General features: G+C 39.0%; 1 protein-coding gene across 1 annotated transcript; it reads right to left on the minus strand.

The window, feature by feature from the left end:
- Positions 1–6,274: 6,274 nt before the first annotated feature.
- Positions 6,275–21,680, minus strand: mfrn (mitochondrial iron transporter mitoferrin). The gene is made up of 4 exons (XM_089237799.1): positions 21,362–21,680; positions 10,120–10,345; positions 9,113–9,169; positions 6,275–6,958 (listed from the first exon to the last, which is right to left on the minus strand). The coding sequence occupies exons 1-4, from the start codon at positions 21,479–21,481 to the stop codon at positions 6,333–6,335; spliced, it is 1,029 nt and encodes a 342-aa protein (XP_089093925.1). The 5' UTR covers positions 21,482–21,680; the 3' UTR covers positions 6,275–6,332.
- Between the last annotated feature and the right edge of the window lie 1,112 nt (positions 21,681–22,792).

Here is a 22,792-nt window from a genome sequence, read left to right on the forward strand (position 1 = left end):
AAAATTCTTTCTTGCCTCAACTGACCAAGCATGTAGTTGCGGCCCCGGCTATAAGCGGGATGTGGGGTCATGGGTCCCCGTACCGTGCCCGGTTGAGCTCATGGTTGGGGTTAACGAGATTGATTTCATCAGCAAAAATATGCCTTGTAGAAAATATTGAAAACAATTATACAGTACAGTTTTATAGTATTTACATGTGAGAAACGCATCAATGAACTAGAACCTCTTCCGCCACCTATCAAATAAAACTGTTACAATTCTTTGATTGAAATTGGTAACCAGATTTTGATTAATGTGCTGCGTGAAAAAATTATATGACATGATATGTTAGTTACTATTTCATAAGTAATAATATTAGTTAAATTATCATGTTTGTGCTTCGAAATTTTAACAGTTATTTGTCAGCGTTAAACCAACATTAATAAAACTCGCAAACTGAAGTCGCCCTTGGCTTTCATATTGTTTTTGATTGTAATCACAGAGAACCTACGGTATACCGTAGGCCGTAGTTTTACCACGCACAAATAACAACTGTTAAAATTTCGAGGCAAACTTGATAATTTAACTGATATTATTGCTTATAAAATATTAAGTAACATCATATATTGCTTTTTTTTACATAGCACATTAATGAAAATCAGGTTACTAATTTCAATCGAAGAATTGTAACAGTTTTATTTGATAGGTGGCATAAATGGTTCTAGTTCATTGATGTCTTTCTCACTGTACAAATATACAGGGTGATTCTAAACTCATGGGACAAACTTTAAGATGTGATATAAGACATCTAAACAAACATTTTTGATCGTAGAATGTGCCGCTGAATCACAAAAGCAAAGGCGCTAGAAGGTGTTTTTGGAGAACGATTTGCTACGATTTGTGCTATCATTCATTTGAGGGCGCATATGCACATTCGGATTGGATTGGAGTTTGTTTTTTATAGATGCAAGGACCATCAAGGTTATGCTGCACCAAACAATGATTAAGCGGTATAATGGCTTGTGGTAGAACTTGCGTTACCATGGGAAGACTAGCCACATTACAATACTCTGCGCCCTGGTCGCGAGCATTGGTGTACGCAAGATCGACCTTCAGAGGGGGAGGCACATTGGGTTCGGGAAGCATAAGTGATCTCTCCCAGAGAAATTTTGAGCTACTAACCTTCAAAAAGCATCTTAAATTAACAGAAATTGATAAAGATAACATACGTTATAAAGGTATCTTCTTTCGATGTTTCAATTTTTTACTGAAATATTTGGAAAAATATTTTTAATTTTTGATCGTCTTGTGGAGGGCACGGGCCCCCCCCCCCCCCATGTCCTCTGCTGCGCACTACGGTTCTGCTGACAAACGTATGAACTTTGGGCTGTTACCTCCGTAGAATATTTCGCTGCAACGTATAAATAAAAGTATATGAGAAACTTATCTTTATATGCTACGCAACCTAAACAACATATAAGCAAACATAGCACGGAGAATCACCATTTTAAAGTAGGAAATGCTGAGAGCGATTCTTGGATTTTCAATTAATATATTTTATCTTTGGATGCAGGGGCGTAGCCAGAAATTTCGTTCTGGGGGGGGGGGCAAAGTGATAGAACAATAGATTTGGCCATCTTTTTTTCCCCTTTTTCGGTCATTTTCTCACATTTCGAGGGGGGGCAGACCCCCCAATTTCCCCCCCCCTCCCCCGCTACGCCCAATTAAGAATAAATATATTAATTTTTCTATTTTCCATGTTTTCTCTTTATAAAATACACAAAAACACACTTGATGGAATACATTTTTCCTTCATATTATTTTTAGTAAACTTTACGCAGAATTTTAATGCGTTATACGATATGTATGCGCTAAATAGCTCACCTTCCCCTCTTCAAAGAAGATATTGATTTGTTATATTTACTCCATCAGGACGTTTTTATTTAGGAAATTATCTCGTGACATCTTAAATCCTCAAAGTTACACACGTCCCTCCACAAGGGGTTGTGACCAACACTTTGGGAACCACTGTATCAATGTAATAGAGGTGAAGGAAGAAAACTCTTTCCAGACAGTCGTATCTAAAGAGCGGCAAAATATTGTTCGTCTCAAGCGGCAGAATTTCTAGGGCCGGCCCTGGATATGAGCGTTCAATGAATTTCGTCACGCAACTCTGCGAATGCTCCCAGTATCGTCAGATGATTTAAAAAGACGTATTCACGTCAAAAATCATATATTTCCACGCAGTAAAAGTTACAATTAGGTACGATTCAAACTTTTTAATCCATTTTTCTGAGCTCTACATCGAAAGCTATTATGGTGTGAAATCTTCGTTTTCATCTTCAACTGTGCTGTCATCGTGTTCGTCCCTTTCAAAGAGCATGTCGTTTTCAGTTCCGTCCACTGCGTTACAGATGCAACACTTTTTAAAGAATTTGATTATTTCAATGGGAAACAGAATTCCACGCCTCTCTCTGGCACACTAGGCCAATGTTGGGTTTCTTTAAGGCATCGCTTTTTGTTGTTTATCTTAGGAACTCATTCATAGGATTAGAATAAATTACTTGAATGATACAAATTTTTCAACAAAAAACTCGGCTTATGCACGAGTGTATACAGTAGTAATAATAAAATATACTCCGTCATAGAAATTATATGCTAAAGAGGACTCCGCAAGTTAATAAAGGTTGAGAACCGCTGATATAGGATTTTTCAAGAAGTTGTGCTTTGAGAATGGTGTTACATCCATTGTGTTTATTTCTGAATAGAAGTAACCCCAGGGGCCGTCTCAACGCATATGAGACTGCTTGAGGGCAATCGGATGCATAGGAGGGCTTCATAATAATGAGCTTTGGTGCTATGATTTTGAAAAGTACAGGGCGTCCATAATTAAAAGACCCTATTTTAAAAAAGCCTACAGGCGAAACCAGTCATTGGAAAATTGTGAAATTTTGTGGAGGACTTCATGAAGTGATGAGAATTTGTTTCGGGGGGGGGGGGGAATTAGTTGCACATATCGCCACCAGAGTACGTTTTATTGGCATGTTCCAAAACTGACCGATATGTGTGCGGGGAAATGTTCAGCACGTTTCGTTAAATACTGCCTTTAAGGTCAGGTAAAGTTATTGGATTGTCACGACTTGCCAGACGTTTCAAATGCCCCCAAAGCCGAAAATTGCATGGATTAAGGTCCGAGGATCTGAGAGGCCATAGATTAGGGAAGTGTGGGCTGATGGCACGTTCTTCTGTAAAATTTGTTTTAAGAATATTCTTAACACACACTGCATTGTGTGGAGGAGCTCCGTCTAGTATAAAGATTGTGTCTGCAAGGCAGTGACGTGCTTGCATAACAGGAACAATTTCGTTCTGTAACAGTAATGCATATATCGCTTCCCGGGGATCCAACATGTTACTGGACCTGTAGAACGTAACTCCTCGTAGAAGTAGGGACCGAGAATAAATAATGCAGTAAATCCACACTATGCCGTCACTTTTGGTCAATGCAACGGAACCTCTAAGATAGCGTGCAGATTTTCTGGTTCCCGAATTCGGCAGTTGTGAGTATTGACTGTGCCATCCAAGTTAAAATGCGCTTCATCTGTCCAGAGGATATTCCAAGGCCATTCTGAATCGACCTCAACCCGAGCTAGAAACTGCAGTGAGAACCGGAGTCGAGCGTCATAATCATGTGGAAGCAACCGCTGCGCCATGGGCGGAGCATTGTCCCCCCCCCCCCCCAGCATCACAGACGGAGTCAACTGATCTAATGTATATATGAGCTGACATCATCATCATCGTCCCCCCCCCAGCAATAATGGCCTTGACCCCCCCAGACTTCCAAGTCAATCTCCGCCTATGCGCTGCGCAAGTGAAAGTTTGTACGGATAATATCGGAGGATATTCCACATGTGATCTTATGGAACGTGGCCTATCCAACGCCTGTGCTACACGCCCGACCTACCACGAGAATTTGAAGCTCTGTCATCTAACACATGAAGCGAAACCTCCTGTACTGAGTGTATAGAAACGAGGTTTCTTCCAAGACGAACAGAGCCAACGATCCTGTGGTTTCAAATTTCATTATCATACTCGGAAGGTTATAACATTCATTGAACCTTTTCGAATCCTCTTCCAAGTCCGATATTTCCGTAGAGCAGTTACTGCGGAATTACTGTTTTGGTAAAACAATTTGACCAAGAAAGCGCGGTCTCGTAAACTTATTGTCGTTTGAAGTAGCAAACACATTGAGAAACAAGATTTCCGCGAATGTTTCTAGGTTTTATAGCAACTGCTGCGTGACATCACATAAATTTGCATGTTTACTACAGGTATTCACGGTGAAACGCCCTCTGGTGGCAGCATGTGCAACTAATATTTTCCCCCCGAAACAAATTCCCATAACTTCATGAAGTCCCCACAAAATTTCACACTTTTCTTATGACTGGTTTCGCCTGTAGGTTATTTTAAGATAGGATCTTTTATAATTATGGACACCCTGTATGTAGATTGGCTGGTTGGCATTCCAACCAGGTAAAAGGAATCCCGAACATTAATTTGCCAGGAGACCATGATGCCGTTGAGATTGTCCTGGGTAACTCTCGTTCTGCACCAGTGCTTGACTTAAGTAGGTGCGAAGAGTACGGCCGCAACACGTAATAAAAATACAGTACTTTGATTACATTTTGACTTTAACGATCTTAAGTTAACAAAGCAAATGCCTTAAAATTCTGCCCAAGACCTCTAAAATCCAGACATCAAGTTCTCTGGCCTAGGGTTTTTACAGATTCTTGGATTGGGGGGACCCCACCAAGCAAAGATAAGGATGTAGGTGGATCTAGTGCCCTGTGTGTTGGACCAGTGGAGGCACTAAATTCTTCTTTAAAAAAGATTGTTTGAATTAACATAAGGCGTGAGGGGCCGTTCAAGTATTACGTCAGCTACTTTTTAGCCATTTTTGACCCCTTCTCAGCAAAATTTCGTCAACCCTGCCCCCTACCTCCCAACGCAACATTAATTAGCCAGGGATCAGAAACGTACGAGGGAGGGGGCTCGTAACCCCCCCCCCCCGACGAAAAAAAGTTTTTTTTAATCTAAAAACCTTTAAAAAATTTCAAAAGAAAATACCTGTATATGTGTTATTATAATCGATTGCTGTTAATTTCAATGCTATTTAAAGGGTAAGAACTCAGAATTTCTCTTTAAGAAATTCATTGCGACCTACCCTTTAAGCCATATACGGTAAACCCTTGACCGCGGATCTAATGTGGCTTGCCTCTCAAACCCAATTTTGTAAAAATGAACTAAGCGGTACATTTTCACAGATCGCTTAAATGACTCGTGGCACAATTTTAGAGCACTCTTACACCCCCCCCCCCCAGTGCGGTTCTACATCACTCAAGTTACCCGCGGAACATTCCCAGATCACTTAAGTGATCCGTGGCATAATTACGGATCACTTGGGTGATGCGTTACACAGTTTCATTGCACTTAAGCCGGCCCGGAAACATTTCCTGAGCACTTGAAGGATCCGTGAAGCATTTAGAGATTGCTGAAGAGGCTCTGTAAGGAATTTATCATTACGGAGAATGTTAGTTCAGGTGCCCACAAACTAGCGAAAGATTTTTCCCGTTTTTGGCTCACCGAGTAAGAGATGCCATTAAGAATATTTCATATTTGCATAAAGGGTGGTTGATCATGTAAGCATCATCCAACCCCCCCCCCATCGATGCTGACGTAATACGCTTGCCCGGCTGAAAGAGCATCTAGTTGCGGCCCTGGGTACATAATAGGTTCTCTAGCCTTCCTCCCCCTACCTGAGGACATCTAGTAATCCTAGTCATAGGCAAGTGGCCTGTGGGACTCTGTAGAATGCCAAATGTGGCCCAAGCCATGTCAACTGTTAAAGATGCCTGGTGTAAATCAAACATGTTTAAAGAGCCAGTATCCACTTATAACATGATAAAGGAGTGCTTTTAAAAGTTCAAATTAAAGCCACCAGGTGCAGACCAAGAGATACATTAGGAGCATCCCCACCCCCCGCACACAGAGCCAGATAATACTGTAAGGGAAAATGGGTGTCCCATTTCTACATATTAAGTCACCTTCTCTGACACAACACTCTGGATCTCCACCTGGAAGCCAGTATATCAAAAAGTATGAAACCCCTTCAGGCTTAGTTAATTGGAAATTAATAACTGACAAAGTCCAGCGACATCAATCACTGACAGAATTACTTTTTCAACCCGTTTATCACTGAACATTGACATTATCACATAGAAAAAATACAAGAAATCAATTAAACAGAACAATATTCATAATTTTTATTGTGGTTGATGCATGAACATTTATTTGAGTCACTTATTATAAGCAATAGGCAACTGGGACACAGGTATATGACTCGAGCTTTTATCTATGGAACTAGGATGACCTAAAAGTGTCTTATTTTCTTGCTTGATGAAGCTAACGCTATCTTGCATCTTGAAACTATGCTTCCTCTGAAGAAAGTATTTGAAAAACTCATACACAGACCACGCGATGGCAGTTGAAGGCACCTGATAAATAACTCTAGCTTGAAGTCCTTGAAAGTATCCCCTTACCCCGTTATATCTATACACAGTAACAGCTGCCGATATTAGCCCGTTAATATGATTTTGTTTCATGTAATGCAAGGTGTTTTGTTCCTGAGTGTTCAGCAAAGTTTTACAAACATCCAGTGGGGTTGTGGCAGCAGCCGCAAAAGCACCTGCGATTGCTCCAGATAACATGTGAGCTTTTGGATTGTAAGTCCTTTCGTGATTTGTCACGTCCTGTAAGTACTCGTAGGTCATGAAATGAATGCTTTGGAAAGGAATGTTCATCGTCAACTGTGTGGTGTAGCTGCGATAGAAAGCTCGTGCACCTTCCACCTTCCACACCTGTGTGAGACAGCTGAGGCAGTTCTTATAAGCGCTATTGTACATCTGCATTCGTTGCTTCACAACTAGAGAAAAAAAAGAAAACTTTATGAGAGAACATACCCACGAAAAAAATAATAATGTGACTGAGAAACCAGGACAAATCACTGATAAGAACTGGGACATCTTGAAAAAAATTTTTTTAGAAGGCATTATAGTGCTGAATTGCAAGGTAAAGGGCAAAATTGCATATTGACACTAGAAAGCCTGGGCTTTGTACAGTTTAGCTGTTCTTTTCAATCGTTTCACATTGTTTCTGCACTCAGATAGCAAAATGCTATAAGTTAACTTTTTCAAAATTTCATGACGACAAAAATTTGTAAATAATATTTTGCCAACATTCGATACTGTGGGCTTTTTGACTTATTACAATTTGCCTCCGTTTTTTCTTCATAAACTGAGAGAGAAAGACAAAATTTTGCCACCTTCCAAAATTTTAATGAACACGACTCTGGAATTTGAACTCAATTTTGTGGGAAAAGTGACGTAGACTTATAGGTGGGTGGTTCCACAGAACCTAATACTGTGACCAGAGATCTACCCCACTATCCCCAAAAAAAATAAAAGTCTTTAGTAGAGACTTGTAGCTGAAGCAAAGTTCAGCAGAGATCTAATAGGAATGCCTTGAAGCTCCCATGGTTCAAACGAATGATGACCTAAGTGCTTAAACCTACGAGCAGGGTACATTTCCCATTCACAAAGGGGAAATGAGTAGTTGTTTCTTCCTTATATACAAAACCTCTACGGGTTGATTCACTACTAACTCCTATGACATTAAAATGCCTTTTAAGAGTACCTACAGTGGCCAGTATGTAGACCAACAGCTTTACGAATACAATTTTTGCTGAGCTTCATCAATGTTCAGCCAATCATGGTACTGTTTTCTCCTGAAAGAGTTGAAAACAGTATTTCTAATCAATTCCCGTGAAATTCCCAAAGCTGGCTTGGGTCCAATGAACAGAGTCCCAGAACACCTAGCCAGCTTGTCAGCCAATTCATCACCCAAGATACCCGAATGACTAGGTACTTAGCAGAGCTGAACTCTGTTGTTGTTGGATAGATTGCAGAGTGCACTCTAACACTCTCAGATTACATGAGAAGTCATTTCAGATTTATGAAGAGCCATCAGAACAGCCTGACTATCTCAGAACATATAAAAATGCATCTTATACTAAAACCTCTATCTATGCAAATTCTACAACACATGAAAATTGCAAAGATTTGAGCCTGAGAAATAGTGGTGAAGCCTCCAAAAGAATGACAACTGTGTACCATCTCCAGGATAGCATACTCCAGCTCCATTACTGTTTCTAAGCTTAGAGCCACCAGTATATCAAATAAGATTTCTATCACTGTGAGTAGGAGTGATGCCTGTCTTCCCTAGAAGGGAATAGAATCATATAAGACTTATTGAATGCGAATTTGGAAAGCATGCCATCACTTGACATATTGAGATATGGGTGCTGTGTAACATTTACATCAAGACTACACCATGATAAGTACTGAGAGTACTTTTACCAACGACCCAAATTCTTGAATCTTTTCATATAGATGATTGCTGCAGCCTCCATATGCATGTGTAGAGGATACATCTTGAGTAAAAGTTTGAGTGCTTCAATAGGAGTGGTTTTCATACACCCAGGTTCAGGTAAGTCTAACTAAACCGTATTGTACCTTGTTCTGGAGCACCAGACAACAGAACCATAAATAATAAGTTCATCCAGTGGATGGCTCTAGGATTTAATTTCCATGTCCTTCTAATAGCATTTCTGCAGGACCAAAAAGCTCTCTTAGCTTTGTCCAAAACTCAAGGTGCTTCTTCCAAATCAGTTTTGATCTAGGTATACGCCTAGAAATTCAACCTCACTGGCATAGTCAAGAGTTTGACCAAAGAACTTGATGTTCTTCAAAGAAAAGTCTTTTTTTCTGGTAAAAGCAACCACGGTGGTCTTTTGGGGGTTAACAGAAAATCCTTCACTGTCACACCACTTTTCAACCTAAAAAGTATCATTTGGGATCATTAAACTAAAAAAAGTTAATCGTGAAAAATGTTTGGCTCTTCATAAATTTGGCTGGCAAATTATTTTTTTTATGATTCATCAAATCCAAACATATTATTAGAGTTATGAAAATGCATGAAATCATCGCACATAAAGAATCCTCTAAATTAATGACCTTACCATCAGCAGGATTCATGATAGCATCATGTAATAGAGTAGCGAAACATCCAGCCAGCCCTGTTATGTGAAAAAAATAATAAATATAGTTTCGAATGGGCCATCGGATACAAATATAACCAATATGAATGAATCCAAGAGCTAAATGATTTTTTTTTTGGTTGGCCAAGATAAATGAAATCAATGGACTATCTGGATACTATGCCGAGGTGAACTTGGGAAAAAAAGTTCAGTTTTCTCCACCAGAAATCAAATCCAGGACTTCTTGCTGGAAAACCAGTGGTGGTGGTGACCACTGAAGTCGAATAGTTTCAAAGAAACACTAGGAAAAAAAGAGCAATAATTTAAGGGATGAATAATCAGACAATTCACTATTTCAATACCGAGGGAGTTGTACGTCGTGGAATATGGTCTAACCAACATATAGCCAATCCTGTGAATAGCAAACAAAATTTTTAGTCCCATTCCATATGATGTTCCCTTATTACTGTGGAATTTTTTTTTTGGGTTTCCTGAAGTACTTTATGACAGGATGATCTGTTGCATAGCTTTTGATTCCGGTGATTACCATCACTTTAGGCGACTTAAAACCCCTCAATGTAAAAAGATTACCTCTTGAAATGGTGCCTCGGCAAAAATGCTGACAAATCTAAGGAGAAAAACTAATGAAGAAAACAAAATTATTTTGACAAGCCGATAAAATTAGTTTCTTTACCATGAAACAAAGCTACTACTCAGCTAAACTAATCTAAAGATGTACTATGACGAAAATACTGATTTTTTTAGCGTTCATACACATCTTTATCATGAAGCTATCAACTTCTGATACTGATCAATATTCGGGATTATCACTATTATAACAATAACTCATTTTCTTAGAAATTAAATTTAAAAGCTTTAATATTGTGATATCAGTTATATCAGGTCTATATCTCCAAAATAATAAAAAAAAGTAAGCAAAATTAAAATTTTTCATATTCAAGCAACTTAATGATGGAATACAAACAAACCTTGGGCAATAGGACTCCCGATTCCATGCTCAGTGCCACTCAAAACACGCTTCAGCTTTTCGTAGCAGGAGAAATATAATGCATGAGCTGGACCAGCACCTATCACCACAGCGCTCATGCCTCGCATGGGGCGCAGGACACCCTCTGTACGAACTATCTTACATAAAGCGTCCGGCACACTCCTGTATGTTGCGTTTGGATCTGGTCTCAGGCTCTGCATACGAGTCTGAAAACAATGATATACATTAAAAATTAACCATGAAAAATCAGGAAAAATATAGCATTTCAATTAATAATTCGTGATCTTTTGACATGAAAAAAAGCTATTCAAAACTATTCTGTTCAACGTACACTCTAAAAACTTCATCGGAACACAAATATCATTATAATGAATATGTCCCTGATGATAAGTAGATCAACGATGTCACTGATATGCTATAACGAACCAAATACCAACATTTCATTAAATAAAATTTAATAACGTATAAAAAACTTTAGGTGCCAATACTGATTTTTTCGACCCCACCTCTCCAACCGAGATGAGCAAAACCTTAAACATGATTGAGGAAAAATCTTAAAATTCTGATTCCTTTCAATTTAACTATTTCAAGGATAGCTCATTTGATCATTTTTGTCGCACCACTGCCATTTTCTGCACACAAGTGCTAATTAGACCGGGACCTACAATTTATTGCCGATTCCGAACGGCAGGCTTGTTTTCATACTCATCGAGAGGTTGATGCCCTAACCCCTCGATGGGGGACTCCCTGCAGTAGCAATTTTTTCTGCCATCATATGTCGCCGTTTCTGTTGTACCCCTGTGTCAGGAAAGTTTTCTGACAAGGACGAAACGGGTATCGAACTCGCGACACCTCTAAACATCCTTTGGTACTTTAGGCGAGTATCTTATCAGGCTACCGCTTCCTTCAAGGATAGTAACTAAAAATATTTCTTCCTCTAAGTACAACCCACAAGTGAGCCCCCATGTAGGTCCTAAGGAAGCCCTTGGTTCCGATTGAACTAAATCACCAGTAACCTTTGCAACAGACTGACGATCACAAACAGGGCCACTCTTACCAAATGCGGAGCCCTATGCAAAAATAACAGCCTCATAAATATGTTTATGACTCCCCCTCCCTTTAGTCCCGATTTTATTTGGGTGGACGACCATAGCATCCAAAAAGTTCATAAATTACTACAAAGAATACATAGGAATGCGACAAAAAAAAAAAATAGAAAAAAATCTGAACACCAAAAATTGATGAAAATTTGGAACTGAAGATAATTTTAAACCAATGGAAGAAAAAGGTTTGATGAATTAGAAACAATTGAAAGAACTAGTTCTATTTCCTATGAAAATGAATGATTAAATAATTTAAGAATTGGAGAAAGCCTTCAATAATTTGAGACCTTCCCCCTCTCTGTTTGATTCAAATCCCTTTGGTCCACAACTAAAAAAGCTCCTGGTAACCAAAACAAACCATATATTTTTGTGCTTCTGGGGGAGGGGGAAACATGGGCGAAGATAGACTTGGAAATATTGGGGGGGGGGGCACGGTCATTATTGCTGGGGAGCACGATGATGTGTTAATTCATATGTACAATATATATTAGATCAGTCAACATCACCTTTGACGATGGGGAGGGGGGGGGGCAATGTCCCCTATTCAGCCCATGGGGGGGGGGGAACAAACAGCCTGGATGATATCCATTGTTGCGAGCATACCATAGGTTGGGAACCCACCACCTTTAACAAAATATTTATTAAGAGAATCGCACATTACTGAAAAAATATATATTTATTTTTATTCCAAACTCAGAAGAAAAATAAAAACCGTTTTACACAGCGATATAACCCGGACTGACATCTACAGATTATTTTAACGCATAATTCGCGGAAAATACGAGAGAAAAAAAAAACACTATTTTTTTGTAGACACTTTATTCTCAGACTCAGCGTAAGTCTGAAAAATAAAAGAAAAAACTGCCAACACGAAACACGCAAAGTAAGATCCTTCTTTTAAAAATGAATAGTTTTTTATATGAAGACAGCGATAAAAATTTACATCCCTTTAGAACCCACTATCGGGGAAAAAAAAAGGGCTGTTGCGCGACTATTTTGCAAGATATTCATTATACTCCATGATTTATCGTCAGCATCATCACCGTCACACACGCTATAGAGAAGATAAAAAGAGAAACTTGAAACAATTTCTCTTTAGAACAAATACAGACATAGCGATTTCCTGTATGACGCTACACGACCTTGAAAATAATAAAAAGCACAAAGCAATGAAACAACTACTACCGCCTCGCACTAAAAAACGCACAAGAAAAGCGTCCTTCAGTGACTGATTTTCGTTTTAACTATTTAACCAATAAAATAAAAGAAACCCTTTTCCTATAGATGACTCAATTTCCATTTAAAAAAAGGGGTAATAACGAAAAATAATAAACCTGCTATTTCACTTATTTTACGACTTTACCGAAATCGAAACATTATCGGAAAATGTCTCACAAACACAACGCAATACGTAGTTTGCGTTTGGAGTTTACTCGGAATTCGAATTACCTGTGCGATTTGACCTACATATGGACTAGATTTGCGTATTATTATCCCGCCTATGTCCCCCGACCTCAATGGTTGATCGATCAACGCAAAATTTACCGAAAGCTTTCTTTACATTGTGGCATTAACCAGTTCATTGATTATTGCGGAAGATGGTTGTTGCGAACACGTTGATCTGATATCTGAGAGCAATTACTTTCGCTTTCCAAACTGTTAATAGTGGAACTGCACACATTTCTCAATTTTCATTGGAAGTAGAAAGGTAGATCAATTCGAAAATCTTTCAAATAGATTCATCGCGATGGACGAAACGACATGTATGATAGCAGGGCCGCGAGAAGGCGTCATGGTCATTCCTGTTGTAGGCCCTCATTTGAGTCGCTTCACAGCAAGAGCGTACAAGCTTTTCAGTCCGAGGGCCGGAAACGAGATATTACCACCACTATTATAGGTGGTGATATCTGGTAAACCAGATATTACCAGAAACTATTGCACTTACCGTGTTGTGTGCGCATTTTGGCCCACGGCTGGAGGTTGTGTATACCACCCTGCTCAGAGGGAGAAGCAAAGGGTGTCCATGCGACCCCCCCCCCCCGAGTCGATCAGTAATTAAAAATATTTTTGTAAAAAAATTAAAAGTCGAAAGAAAATACCTTTTTTTGTTGTCTTAATTTAAAATACTTTTTGAAGGTTGGTAACTCAAATATCTGTGAAGAGATTTCTTGCCCCCCCCCCCTACAAAGGTCGATCTTGCGTACACCACTGCTTTAGAGAGCTACCCAAAAGTTGTGTCGCGAGATCATTATGGGGTTTCACGAGATATTTTTGGGTAAAATTATATGTATAATGCGTAGTAATTAGGGCTGTGTTCCCCAAATAACGTGAAATGGCTGTTAAGGAGCCCCCCCTGCTCTCAGAGACTGATTTCATTAGAAATTTCAAATATCCCGCTACATCTCTGCCCGATCTTTAACCGTTTAATGGCCAATGTTCTGTAAATAGAACATAGTTTTCATTTGTGAAAATATAGATTAAAAATTAATTCAATCATTTCCGGTGTTTTACCGTGGAGCACAATCCAAAATATTTTTGAAAGTTCGAAAACTTCAAGTTAGTATTGCCTTTTTTGGCCGAATTTGAAATTGACATTTTTTGGGTATTTTTTCCGCATTTCGATTGAAATTCGTCAAAATTCAAATTTTGAAGTAAATTGAAAATTATTTTGTGTCTCTTTACTATTGGATATATCAATTGAAGTAAATCAATTAGCTTCTTTGCACTGGTACACATGAACATGGTAGGTGCGTTCAAAAATGCATGTCCCATTAATGGAACATTGGCGCTTCAAGAGAGTATTAGCGGCCAGTATCTGATGTGTGCTGGGCTGCTTCCATGTTCTTGTTTGAACCGCTGTTCATTTATTGGAAATAAATTACCATTTCAAATGGTAGACTAGTTAGTCAAACTGACATATATATATGCTAGTTATCTGCAGTTGAACCTGGGTCAGGGATGAAAAAAACATTTTCAAAAATGATTTGGCGACAACGGCTCTAGCGGAATGTTGGATAAATTTTGTGTGATGATGAGGATAAAGTGTTAGATCCTTTTGAAGCTTGTTCTTCAAGATGATTTAAAGGAGATTACAAATTCGATGACTCTGTGTGTAAAATAAATTTTTCTGGGCTGAGGTGGCAGTTGTGCTGCATCAAACTATTATACTACGGCCTACGTGAAAGTATGGAATTTTTTCACGTAGGCCGTACGTGAAAAAATTCCATCCCATACACACAATTTGGAATTTCAGATAGAAGTAATGTCTTCTACAAATAAAGGCGAATTTGAATATTCATTCAAAACCTTGCTGTAACTGAAATAGAAATCAGATCACCTGATAGACATTATATTGTGTCTACAATGTAAGGACCGTGTGCTGTGCAACAAAAAAAAAAAAAAAAAAAAACAAACATTGAATATGTTAGCTAAGTGAAAAATGAGTTTATCAAGAGTGTTTCTACATGATCACGAACATTAGAAATAAATATCACAAATTATCGATAAATATTTCTTTTCAGGATAAATAAAAAAGGAACGTGTTGTGAGTTGGTGACATAAAGTAGAAAATTGCTCATTATAAAAACAGTCCAGAAATATCGTCATAAAAGTATAGCTTACAGGTAGCACAGGTTTCCGCTTTCACCTCCACCCAATGTTCCATTTATGAAACATCATAGAAAACAAATTTATTTTTTCTCGAAATTTGATCTATGAATAGGCATGTAAACCCAGAACCCCAAATTTCAGAACAAAAAGTAATTCCGTCGATAGTTCGGCGTTTAAGCGGTCAAACTGGGGTGAAATTCCCAAGGAAACCGACGTACGTAAAAAAACTGATCAGATCTATGTTTTCTTACAATTTTTTTTTCGAAGAGTCTGAACGAATGAAAGTTATGTCGCGACATATCTGGGTGGTAGATCTCCTTCGGCTTCATGCAAACGGCTCAATGTGTCATTTCATCAGTCGTCATTGACGGACGGGACGGTATCTGCAATCTCCTCGAGTTCGCCTATTTGAATGTCTAAGGCGATTTCAAACGAACGCAAGTGTGTGTTCCGGCTTTTTTTTACAGATTCCAGATTAACCGCTTCGCTTACACGATTCGCAAGAAATTCCGATGGTCTCTCTTTGACAAATCGGCGATAAATACGATAACCTTATTCTAACGCAATGGCTCCCAACCGTTTTTCCTTCCCACAACCCCTTGGATAACACGTTTTTTTATACGCTGAAAATTCAGGTTTATTTTTCTGTAACTCATTACATTAATTATCCGATAATTAATTTCTATGAATTCTTTTACTTACTGTTTAATGTCCCTTCGTCTATGGCTAATATTTAATTTTGACTTCATTTTTTTTTTTGAAAATTAATTTTTTTGAGATTTGGAAAAAAAGATATTCATTGAAAGATTCATTTATTGATTTCAGCCGCAACAACTATAAATTAATGTTTCTTACACATTAGACTGAATTCTTTGACGTTTTTCCTAAGTCGTGTATTCACGACCGTATCAAATCTAAGCACACACAACATGCTAATAACACGAGGTACCAATGTAAACAAACCCGAAACAGTTTAGGTCATAGTTTCCCATTTTTTTTGTCCCATCGCTCCTTCTTCAGAAATTTTTTTCTTCCATCGCCTCCCCCCCCCACCAACGCAATACAACCCATAGAATCATCTGCTACCCCCCCCCACTTAGAACATTCCAACGCCCCCAGGGGGCGATAACGCCCACGTTGGGAATCACTGGTTTAGGTAAATAATAGTGTTTTCTCAACCGTAATAGAAAACAAGTAGGATCGCTAATCGTAAAAGAAACTTTTACAACGCAAAATTCGTGTGACACATTTCTGACAGCAGAAGTCAGAAGATGAGGCGTCAAAATAGTGGTATGGTTTATATTTTTTTAGGAATTGAAAAATTCAATTTTTTTCATATTAATTTTCCTGAATATAATCAGTCAACATGCTGTAATTTCTCCCCCATCTCGCACCCCCGGTTGGGAACTGCAAACGTTATGGCATGTTAGAAAGAGGAAGGAAAAATAGTAGATACGTAAGACGTAAGGGGAAAAGTGGTTAATTCCGTAACACGCAATGCTGTCTTAACGCATGGCCCATACCGTCACGACCCGGGGGTCTCAAGTGCAGAGGGTGGCCCCTCATGAAAATGGTCTGATTAAAAATTTTGAGGGTAAGTATGCAAATGGGTAGGTAAGCATTCAGCAGGAAAGTAGGCATGTCTAGCTAGGTAGGGAGCCTCAGAAGATGGCCCTGGTGACACCATAGGATATATCGTTTCGTCCGTCTTCATAAAGCAATCGGCTTGGACTGATTTCATTTGATCGACGCTCAAATGATTTCACCACCGAATTTCCAAGACGATCGAATCAAACGAAAATCAGAAAAACGTGTGGAAACTTCAACCCTTTTTTTGTATTGCATTCAACGGAAAATTGCAATTTTCCACGACACATTTCTGAAGAAAACCTACGTAATATAAGAATCCCAGTTTACATTCATTGCATATTTATCGCGCATCATGCTACCTCACGCGAACATTTCTCATACAATAGCGTGTGATAATATCCAGGCAACCCTTCTCTAACCAACTGATACGCCAGGAACACACCTTCGTGCGCCTATCAATCCTAAACAATAAAAACAAATAAAACTAGACTTATTCAAAAATCAGTTAGTGAATGATCGGATAAGAGAGAAAAGCGCAGCTACATACTTACACACACCCGTCATACACGCGCCCTTGAAAAAGTGTGCCAGCAGATTAAACATGAACGAGGAAAGCACAAATAATCCTCCATTTTTTTGCTAAAACACGATCATTTCATTAATGATTTATTTATGACACGAAACTAAACATCGGAATGAAAACAGCTATTCCCGCACCCCCGATGTTTCCTGGTTGTCCCGGGTCAATCATAACGTACGCTACAAAACCCTGTGCATCAAATAAATGAAAAACAAATATACTGTATTTAGATAACTGATCAGCCAACATAATTTTCAAAGACATCATTCTATTATGAAGGAAGAACGAAATCACCAAAATAGGTCTGCCATTTCCTGCAACTGACTCCAAGTCATCAAGGACAAGATCGAGAAAAAAAAAGAAGACAAAAACTTCTTCTATTGTGATTGGTGGAAACTCTTCACTTTTTATTTAATCAACATTTATTTCGTTAGAGAAGCATATCAAAAATAAAGGTGCCAGAAGGATGCTGAACCTTCAAAATATTCTTCGAGTTTGTTTTTTCCCCCCTTCACAGAATGTAGTACCATTCATTATCCCATAACATAAACCATAGTAAACTTTGTTGCAACTGGGTCCTGTGAACTCAGATTGTTGAGAAAATATGGATCTCTACAGATTATAAGTGTCTCGTGGAAGGCATGAATTAAATTCTCACACATTTCCGAAATTTAGAGGAATTTGATTCACTATAGAGCAGGACTTGGCAAATCAAAGAAAAGTTTAGGCACCAGCAAAATTTCATACGTGCCACGCTATTCCCGCCGACAAATTTGGCCCAAAATGTGTATTTTTTGACTTGTCCAGGACTTGGGAACCTCTTTACATGCTGGCAGACACACTGGCATAATTTCCAATAATTTTGTGCCTCTTGGACTTCAATTAAGCTATCATACATATTAGGCACCAATTACAATTTTTTAGTCGCCATGGCGACCTGGCACTCAGAATTTGTTCAGCTGTTCTATAGAGCATCAGTGACTTCACAGTTAAATGTAGACGTCCATGCGAGACAGAGTTCTCAGGCCACTTATTGGGTTACTTCAGTCACCTTACGGTAGGTGATTTTTCTTGGCTACTCTGACATACTTGGACTCATTCTCTTGATGATTTCTCTGCAAACAACTATTTTAAATTATTAATTCCGTTACGAATGACAAGCATTATTCCAGTTGTAAAAAAGCAAAAATCTTGACAGGATCGAAAGTTACCGAGTTGGTTTTCAAGTTGATTATGAAACACATACACAAAATTTGTAAATAACTTTTTTAAATCTGATATCATTCTTATTTATTCACGAGACCAACTTCATTGAATAACCCCGAAACCAGGACTTGACAAATCGAGAAAAAATCTAGGCGGCAATCAAATATTTTAAGACCAAGCATTTTGTTTTTATGCTATTAATTACGCAGAGAAAATATTAGGTACAAATATCTATTTTTCAGTCTCCACGGTAAACCGGCACCTGGGATTTGTCAACTGCTGCACAAAACTATGAATTCACAACTCTTAATTTAACATAGGAAATCAGGATAATGAATATCTTTCAATCAATTTTAACACACTCTATGGGTGTTCGAGTAACTTTTCCTCCCACCCTTCCTCTGCCCCAACTGGTTGTGACCATGTGAACAACTAAGAAGGCATGGCACGAGTATCTTTGATGTATTGACACGAAATGGAGCGACCAATTTATTGCTTGGCTTGAAGCATGGCAAACAAATAATTTGCATACAGTATCAAAATTCAACATAAAGCAAAAAGGATCAAAATGCGGTACCTGGTTCCACCTTAGGCACAGAATATTTTTGCACAGAACAAGTTAAGGTTCGATTTAATTGAGTTCGAAATTAATTAATTCCACACTGATCAATTAAATTAATGATGGATTAATTAAATGGAGGTTGACAATCATCATTTTTTTCCAGGCATACTTTTGGACCATTAAGGGTTAAAATTTCGATTATAACCAGTGTTGTGTTTCAATGATATTGGATAACTTTTTTTCTTCAATGTATGTGATTGGAACAAAGCATCATACAACTACTACTCAACTGTACATGCACATCGTACACATTCTGGTAGAGAATTTTTAATGAACTGGTACATGCCAGAATGTGTGTGTATGTGTTGCGAACCTAATATGCAGTTTGTTTCTGTATAATGCTTGTTATGTGTAGTGCTACTATCAATTTTTCTAACTAAGAGTGAAGTGTAATGATTGAATAATTGTATCGTTATAAGCCTTGAATTGTATCGTTATATTGCTCTGTGTGGGGAGAAAGGGGGGTAGTCTCACATGTGGGTCGGTTTTTGAGAAGAAAAACCATGATTTCAGCATTGTGGTTATGATGGTCCTCAAGTGGGGGAGGGGTTAACTTAGGTTGCGTTCATAGTAGAGCAAAGAGGTACAAGCATGGCCGCAACTAGATGCTTGGTCACCCGGGGCAAGCTCACATTTTTATGCCTCCTTGTAATGTTGAAGGAAAGTACCACTCTGCCACGAAGCTGGGCTGGAAGAGATCTCTGCAACGGGATAAGTCCAGTAGCAAAGTACTGCCGTTCATTCATTCATGTTGAAGGAAAGGTTTCAGAATGAAATTGGTGCCCTCAGGTCTAGTGCTCGGGGCATGAGACCCGCTTGCTCCCCACTAGTTGCGGCCGCGGGTACGAGTCCAAAGAATTGTAATTAGGAAGAAAAATGCATAGGGGTGGATGAAGAGATGTCTGCACACAGTAAAAGAGGAGGAGGATAGAGAAAATGGCCGGAGGGGTTCTGAAATGTAAGGGTGTGATGATCTCCCCATAGAAGAGGGAAAGAAAATAAAAGGAGAAAAAAACCAATCAGCAGATCGAGGTGAAAACAAGACTAGTGTTCGACACCGCAACTTGTTGAGTGGCCGCTTTCTCTTCTTTGTCTCGCGCCTTGAGTATGTGCAGTGCAGAATAGAACAATGCAATTGTTTTCATCGATAGTCTCTATTATGCACTTCCGTACCTCATGGTCGCCTCACTATGTGCACGGCCTTATACATGAGTATATATGGTCAGAGCTGCAACTAGATTCTTGGTCACCTCGGAGCATGCACAAATTTTTGTGCCTCCTTGCAATAGTGGAGAGGTTAAAAGGTGAAATCTGCACTCCCTTTTGATCCAGCAGCCAGGGCACCAGACCTGCTCCCTCCTAGTTGTGGCCCTGTATACATTGAAGGACCGGACACACCTCGCTTCCCATCTCAAGGAGATATCAAAGCGTTCCAGAAAGATGGGTGGATCCAGAATTTTATTAAATATGTATATGTCTACATAAATTTTGTATAACAAAATAACAAGTCCAATTACAGGAGCATAAATCAATGGAATAATTATGATAAATCATGATCTAAGAATCGAAACCTAAAGCGACATCATAGCGTCTTTGGCACGTCTGGACTTGATAATCAAAGTTCCGTTGGTGGCGGTCCGTCCGCATTTGTTGGATGTCACAAGTTATAGTCGTGTAGGCTGTACAACGACGAATCGATGTCATGTTTGCGTCACATGGAGTCCTGGTCCAAGTCAGCTAATGTTCGGACACCCAGGTGTTTTAACTCATTCTAGACACACATTCCTGATCCATAAGTATCCTACATCTTAATTTTCCTGGGCAATTAGATTTTCATCGTTCCGACAATAGTTTTTGTCGAGTACATAGCCAAATCACGATTAGCAAGAATGAGGATAGTATAGAAAATTACCAAATTATCGCCAGATTGTAAGTGGCACTGCAATTATGTATTATGAAGTTTCTACTATTACACCATGTTAAAAAAGTGCTTAGCAAGCAGTGGGAAATGTAACTGTGTCCGCATGGGTTGAGATACAGGTATGATCTTGTTTTGTAAAGCAACATGTTCTTAATTATGTGTTCTAAAAATTTTGAATTATCGCAATGAAACTAACCCAAAAATAAAAAGTGCTCGGCATAGAAAGGACACATCATTATTGAATATTAGTAAAGAATATAACCCTAGAATACAAACTAACATAAAAACTGCATGTTAATTACCAAAACATCTACGTTTCTGAGACGTAGGCTATAGTTTAGTATTCTAAGGGGGGTAATAAAGTAAATACAAAGTCGACGAGCTCTAGTGTTAGAGAGATCTAAGGAATCACTAAATCCTAGAGATCTAAGGAAGAGATAGATATCTAGTGTTACATTTTAAAATGCAGCTATAATATGAGGGTTAATACACAATTAAGCCCATTTTTAAACTTTAAATACAACACACAAATAAAATTAGATCATATCTTATAAAGGAGATGATCAAAGAAATTGAGGAAACGTAAATCACCTTGACGGAATCCAAAGGGTACATCACGCAATGCTCCATAATACCAGCGAAGGCTCCAGCGACCATGTGGACACCAGCTGAAGCGTTGTTGGGCAGGCTCTCGTAGTCATCGAAATCCATGATGTGTTATGGTGATGATGTTATTGATTCGGCCGATCGTACAGAGCAGAAGACAGCACCAGACCACAGGTCATCGTAAATAAGTTTTCCCCCCTTGCGCTTTATCTGGGCCAGATCAAGACACACGTTGTATCGGGAGACTACGGCAATAGACCGCCCTCACTGTTTACGTAATGTTAGCACCACTCGAGTGTGACGTAGTAAACTAATCGATGAAATATCGATATCGTAATCGAGCCTGATATCGTTTCGTCACTCGTGACCATATTTCTTCGAGACCGAATACGGGACATAACCGATTGGCGTCAGTTGTTTCTGAAACTGTGCCAAATAACGCTGATAATCAGAAAAATATTGGCACGCAAATCGAAAGTAATCATCGAAATCTCGGAGAATCTGTATAACTGGTTTTCAAGCTACTCTTTTCGAAAAATCAAGTGACCTCACCCGATTCATCACGTGACCGTCTCCCGTTGAAACACAAAGTAAAATTACTGTTATTTGATGAATTTTTTTGCATTGTTCTAATTCACAAAACCCTATCATTTTTCCTCAGCGGATGCTACGAATACCGCTAATTATCAAAATATTTTTTATTTTTTTGGAAGATGTTTCATTTTTGACAGATTTTTTTTTTTGACCCATGTGTATGCAATGTTGAATCAATGGGAAGTGTCTACGTTTGTGAAATCACTAAAAGGAAATTATCAGAAATGTTTCTTTCGTGGCGAAAAAAAAATTTTCCCCCATTAAAGATAACCTTTCGATCTTAAACGTTCAGTGGCAATGTATTAATTGGAATAAGTTATGATTTCAACTTTTTCTTATAACTCGGCCTTACAATCGGGGCCACAAGTGAGGGGAGAGCAGGCGGTGCTCCGGATCGTAGGGGGAAGGGGGATGGAAATTTCATCCCCCCCTCTCTCTCTCTCTCTCGTTTACCTCTCCTTCAGTGCCCGAGGGGCATGGTGGTAAGATGCTCGTCTACCATCGTGAAGGTTGTTGTCTGGGTCCCGGGTTCGAACCCAAGGGAGGATATCGATAAGATATTTTCCCTAACGAACTCGAGGCGACCACCGATAGACAGCGCCTTCACTTCCAACCCATCTCACTAATGGCAGTAAATTGTGATATGGCCAGAGTTGGTGTTTGGTGTAGTAGTACCTCTCCTCCAACCGGCTAACAGAGCATCTATTTGCGGCCCTGCCCACATTATTTGTTGAACATAGAAAAGGGGCCCGATTTCCGCATGGGGAAGTGAAGCGTTTGTCCAGAGCCGCAAATATATGCTTGGGCAGCTGGAGCAATCAC

This window comes from Pholcus phalangioides, unplaced genomic scaffold, assembly GCF_987345545.1.
Source record: "Pholcus phalangioides strain wild (caught in Gottingen) unplaced genomic scaffold, Ppha-v1.0 ptg000010l_1, whole genome shotgun sequence".
NCBI lineage: Eukaryota > Metazoa > Arthropoda > Arachnida > Araneae > Pholcidae > Pholcus > Pholcus phalangioides.

What these genes read in the sequence shown, in the direction of transcription:
- mfrn (XM_089237799.1), bottom strand. Translation starts at nt 21,481, where the DNA reads ATGGATTTCGATGACTACGAGAGCCTGCCCAACAACGCTTCAGCTGGT. An exon ending in CGGGAGTCCTATTGCCCAAG is followed by an intron (nt 9,170 to 10,119) that starts GTTTGTTTGTAT and finishes TTCACATAACAG; the next exon opens with GGCTGGCTGGATGTTTCGCT. An exon ending in TATCATGAATCCTGCTGATG is followed by an intron (nt 6,959 to 9,112) that starts GTAAGGTCATTA and finishes TTTTTTCTCTAG; the next exon opens with TTGTGAAGCAACGAATGCAG.